General features: G+C 39.8%; 1 protein-coding gene across 1 annotated transcript; it reads right to left on the bottom strand.

Moving 5' to 3' along the window:
* Positions 1 to 1,879: 1,879 nt before the first annotated feature.
* On the bottom strand, positions 1,880 to 5,255 carry LOC145096241 (uncharacterized). The gene is made up of 4 exons (XM_079033997.1): positions 4,991 to 5,255; positions 4,420 to 4,885; positions 4,179 to 4,303; positions 1,880 to 2,160 (listed from the first exon to the last, which is right to left on the bottom strand). Exons 1-4 carry the CDS (start codon positions 5,253 to 5,255, stop codon positions 1,880 to 1,882), a joined length of 1,137 nt encoding a protein of 378 aa, XP_078890123.1.
* Positions 5,256 to 5,543: the final 288 nt, after the last annotated feature.

Below are 5,543 nucleotides of genomic sequence, written 5' to 3'. Positions count from 1 at the left end.
TGGCAATGATCTTGAACGTCTGGTCTGCCCTCTTGGGGCCTTCAGCCTATTCGGACCGCTCGCTGGGCCTTCGGAATATCCGGTCCGCCCTGGGTATGTTGGCCTACAACACAAAGCAGGACCCGCCTCAACCTAACCCCCGTCAAACAACCACGTGCACATACAACAATTAACCACATAACAAATCCTTAACCAGACAAACAATCTAACAGATCACATAACATATCAACATCCTAACCAGGATTCCGACCTAACCGGTCACTAGCATACATTACCCTATATACCGGGTACCGACCTTAACCAGGTCACTAACATAGCATTACCCTAAATACCGGGTACCGACCTTAACCAGGTCACTAACATAATACCATCCTAAATACCAGGATGCAGATCTAGCAAAGCAATAACATAACAAACAATACCCAGCTTTCAATCCGATAAAGGGCCGACCTTGGTGTCGTAGACCCTGTCAATATATTGAGGATAACTTACCTGTAATTGCCGACTGAAGAGATAAGACCAAGCTGCTCCGATCACCGACACGATCTTCACCATAGAACACTACCAAAGAACCAATTCCATAAATACCCAAAATTACCAAAATACCCTTGGAAGTCAGACTGGTCAACTCTTGGTCAAAGTCAAAGTCCTCCGTCAAATTCAACCTTCCTGGTTGATTCTACTCGCCGAGTCAACCCGTCGACTCGGCGAGTTCCCATTCATAGAAAACTCTCATAATACAACTTAACTTGTCGAGTCGCCCCAAGACTCGCCGAGCCCAACGATCCCTGAGTCCCATCCTGTCCGACCCACTTAGTCGTCGACCGACTCACTTAATCCAAGGCTTTAACCAAAATAGGTTGGGGTTCTGCGCCCCGACTCGCCGAGTCCAAGAACAGACTCGTCGAGTCCAAGGCAATCTTCAACAGACTCGCTGAGTTGTTCTTCCAACTCGCCGAGTCCATGCACATGTTCATACAACTCGTCGATTACACCCATGTGACTCGCCGAGTCTCTCTAGTTCTCAACCCATTCAGAAGCTATTTGAGCCATGCAGAGGCTCAAATCCATAGATCCATCCTTCTACAATCCATCCCTCACATAAAGTTGCAAACTTTACGTGAAACCAAGAAGATATAAGCCCAAAACACACTAGGCCTTGGGTTTTAGACAAAGGGGCTTCACCAACAACTCAATGACTAAAACTTTATGACATTATGGACCATCACAAGCCTAGATCTGAAGTAGCAACCTTAGATCTAAGCCTCTAACTCGAAATAGCTCTTAATCATACTAAAAATGCCCTAAATCTAAAATGATAATAGATCTAGATACAAAAGAGCCCAAGCAACAGATTATTACCTCCAATATATGCTCCAACTGAAGTAGATCCCGGATCTACATTACTCCTTTGCACCAAGCCTTTAATTCCCCAAGCTCTTTCCCACCAATTTCCTCTTCCAAGCTCCAATCTCCTCAATAATGAAGTCTCACACGAAGGTTAGGGTTTCTGGAACTCTCAGGGGGGTTAGGAGGCTGGGAGAAGGACATAAAGTCCTTTAAATAGGGTGCAAACCCTAAGATTAGGGTTTTCTCATTCCAACACCAACTCGTCGAGTCCAACTTCCGACTTGGCGAGTTGGTCACTTAATTTGCGATCCAAACCCGCTCCGACTCGGCGAGTAAGCGTACCTACTCGTCGAGTCCCTTCCTTTATTTACACTTATCACCCTTCACTTCTTGTTCCAAACTTGGGATGTTACACACCTACTTGATAGTACCATAAAAAGCATAATAAAAAGACTACTACTTTGTCTTTACATCACAATTGCCTCACAAAAGATATCCCCACCCACCCACTACCTACCCACTAAATTAATCAATAACTAAAGGGTTCTATGCATTGCTCCCAATTCCTTTTTACTGCTTGTTTGATGATCCGCTCAAAATATTTCCTCCTTCCACTTCTACCAACTTGGGCCCTTCTTCTTGGCACATGAACTGTAGGTGGTGGTGGAGGTGGTTGGGCTGCAGGTCGTGGTGGAGGAGGTGGTTGGGCTGCAGGTGATGGTCCTTCAGTGCCTCTAGATGAACTTGGGCCTGCTCCACTGCCCCTAGATGAACTTGGGCCTACTCTACTACCCTTGGATGAACTTGGTACTACCAAGAAAAATTAAACTGTCAATTCTTTGTTCAAATGATGTAATGTTTTTAAAAATATTTACCTGATGTATTGCTTTGCTGGTTAGATGGACATCTTTTCTTGTTGTGACCTGGTTCCTTACAAATACCACACCTTATCAGGGTTCCACTTCGTGTGACAATTTGTGTACTTGGTCCACTAATCTCTCTTTCAATTGCATCCCTCTTCTTTTTCATTGATGGCCTACCAGGTAATCTTCTTCATTTGGGAGGCAAAGGTTTGTGGTATGGAACATTTGGCCACATATCACTACCATTAAGAGGAGTAATGCTATATTTGTAGCATTTTAGGTAAGCCTTAGTAGTGTAGGATTGGGACACATATGTCTCTGCATCCTGATTTAGCTAAGAGATTGTTTCCACTCCATGTAAGCATGTGATAGTTTCATTTTATTTACTTCTTTTCATAGTTTATTTTTAGTTAAAACTATCTCATTTTAGTTAATCTTCATGCATATTTTCTCTTTTTGTTTTTTTTGTTCTCCTTTATCGGGTGCTTTCCAGTCTTTTGAGCTTAATTGCAGGATTTATCGAAGACTATTTGTCATTGGAGATATGGAAGGAGTGCAGGACTTTTGGAGGCTTGCGGTTTGCTTGTGGACTTGAAGTGGTGCAATTGAGCTTGGTGTCAGCATAAACAAGAAATCGAATTAGACTTAATTTTTAGGTGAGAATGATGACGAGGCGACGAGTACTTGACCTATGGAAGATTAAAGGAGCATTGGAGCATCTTTGAAGGCTTTGGAAGGCATAATTGGGCTCTCAAGAGTTTGTGTATATGGGCTGAAACATTAATGAGAAGATTGGGTTGGTGTGCCAATCAAATGGGCCAAATGGCCCGCTCAGCAGAATTCACGCGGTTCGCGTGTGCTCCAGAACTTGTCCACGTGTCCTATAAATGGTCTGCATGTACTCGTCAGTCGTCCGCGTGCAACATGCAGTGAAGAAACCGGGTTTTGTGCTTTTGCCTCTATTTTGGGATGGTTGGTGGTTCACTTTTGGTAGAACTTTAGATCCGATTTTTTTGACTTTTCTCTGGAGTTTGGAGCTAGAATAACACCAAGAACATTATTAAGAACATCATATTTTCACTCTTAAATCTTGCTACATATTTGGTACTATCTATTTTTATTTAGTTTCTTGAGTTTAGCCATGGTAGGCTAAACTTCTATTGGTTGACTTGGATGTACTTTCTTGAATGATTTGGTTATTTTGAAGAACTCCATGAACTTGTGTTGAATATATATGACTATATTTTCTATGAAAACTTCCTCATGTTTATATATCTCTAGTCATGAATTTTGATATGCGAATGTTATTTTTGTTGGTTAAATTCCTGGCTAAATAATGGGTCTTCAATTTAACAAGCAATAATTAGTTTAAATGTTTGTTTTCATTTCATTTAGACTAAGAAAATATTTTCTCCATAGTGGTAATGAAAGCAATAGATTACTCTTTGGATTTGGTGACTCTTAAAACCTAATGCTAATTGATTTTCACAAAAATTCATGCTTCATTAGTTTTGTGACTTTGATTTAGGAAATGTGCTATGAGATTCTCTAGTCATTTTAATACAAAAAAGAGTTAAGGAAAGTTATGGTTATAAATTGCTATAGCCAAGTTAGATAATAAACACAAGTATTGCACCTTGGTATTCTCATGATTATTTAACCAAATGTTCAAGTGATGAAAGTCAAAGTCAACCATCTTTCTCTTATTGATTTTACATCAAACTTTTCTTTTGTTGAATTGTGTTTTTAAATCTTAGTGTAATTCTAGTTTTCTTTTAAACATCTCAAAAGATCAAAATCCCCTAATTTTATTTTATTTTAGTTTTACAAGTGTTTGTATAACAAGATTATCATAGAGTTATAAAATTGAACCAATCTTCGTGGATACGATCCCTTTACCACTAGACACTATTTTAGTGTATAATGTTTAGGGTATTTATTTTGTTGGCCTCGACAACCACCAACATGGTATCCCTGTAAGTTGCCATATTCTACATGCACACTTATTTGCAATTAGATCCACTCCATATGCAACATCAGTGAATCTAACGTCATACTTTTGATAACCACAATGAGTAACTCCCCACAATCTTTTTAAGGCAAAAAAAAAAACTACAGATCAATAACACATCCCCATAATTAACATATATATATATATATATATATATATATATATATATATATATATTAAACTAAAAAAAATTACCTTTGTTTAACCTTCAACTCTTCTATATGTTTCCCAATAGTTGGACATATATCCAAATACGATTCCATTCCTTCAACTCTTTGAGTGTATATCCTTTCCATCACAAATAACCTAATCTCCTCTAGCATACTGATAATAGGTCTCCTTCTAGCATGCCTAATAGCAGAATTGAAACTTTCAATGACCCCATTCTCTACTGCATCACAATCTCTTCCCTCTTGAAAGAATGCCTTAGACCAGGTAGTAGGATCTCTGTCTATAAGGTAATCATAAGCATGAGTATCAACAGATTTGATCTTCTCCATTACACCTCTGACCTTCTCCACAGTTGTAGCCCTTACAACCCTCCAAAATAACTTCTTGTATTCTTGATCAGTAAACCTTTTACTAAAATTGGCCACAATGTGTCTGGCACATTGTTTATGTTCAGCTTCTAGACATCTTTCCTTAACTACTTGTAATAACCCTTACAAATAACAACATCATTATCAGTGAAAAAGCATAAAAATGAAGCATAAAAAGGACCTAATACTAACCTTGTGTCCATCAGAAAGAAGGGTAGTGCCTGTACCAATACAACCATTAATGTCATCCATAAGCAAATCTATGAACCACTTCCATGTTTCTTTATTCTCAACACAGACCACAACCCATGCTATAGGGTAGATGTGGTTATTTGCATCTCTCCCAACCGCTGAAAGAACTCCTCCTCTAACTTTACCCTTTAAAAAGCAACCATCAAGCCCAATTACAAGCTTGCACTTTTCTAACCAACCATCCCTTACAACTTTGAAACACATATAGAAGTTGGACAACAAAGTTGTGGAATCTGGCATGATGTCTACATCTAACCTCACTGTAGATGTAACAGCCCGGAATTTCAGGTATTGCTTTAAAACTATTTTTGGGGAGCATTTTAGGAAGGGACTCGGCGAGTTGGAGCCAGACTCGCCGAGTAGGACCGCAGACTTGGTCGCGGGTTCGCGACTGGACTCGACGAGTCCAGATATGGACTCGGCGAGTCGACGCTGTTCAGCAGAAACCCTAGCCGTTTGGTTTTGGATCGTATATAACGCCTCTTAGGCCGTCATTGTCCGTCTTTTGGCCGATTGAGAAGAACCCTA

This window comes from Lactuca serriola, chromosome 3, assembly GCF_051521515.1.
Source record: "Lactuca serriola cultivar US96UC23 chromosome 3, Lser_US96UC23_V15, whole genome shotgun sequence".
NCBI lineage: Eukaryota > Viridiplantae > Streptophyta > Magnoliopsida > Asterales > Asteraceae > Lactuca > Lactuca serriola.
Note: the sequence above shows the minus strand (reverse complement) of the source record. Positions and strands in the feature narration are given on the sequence as shown.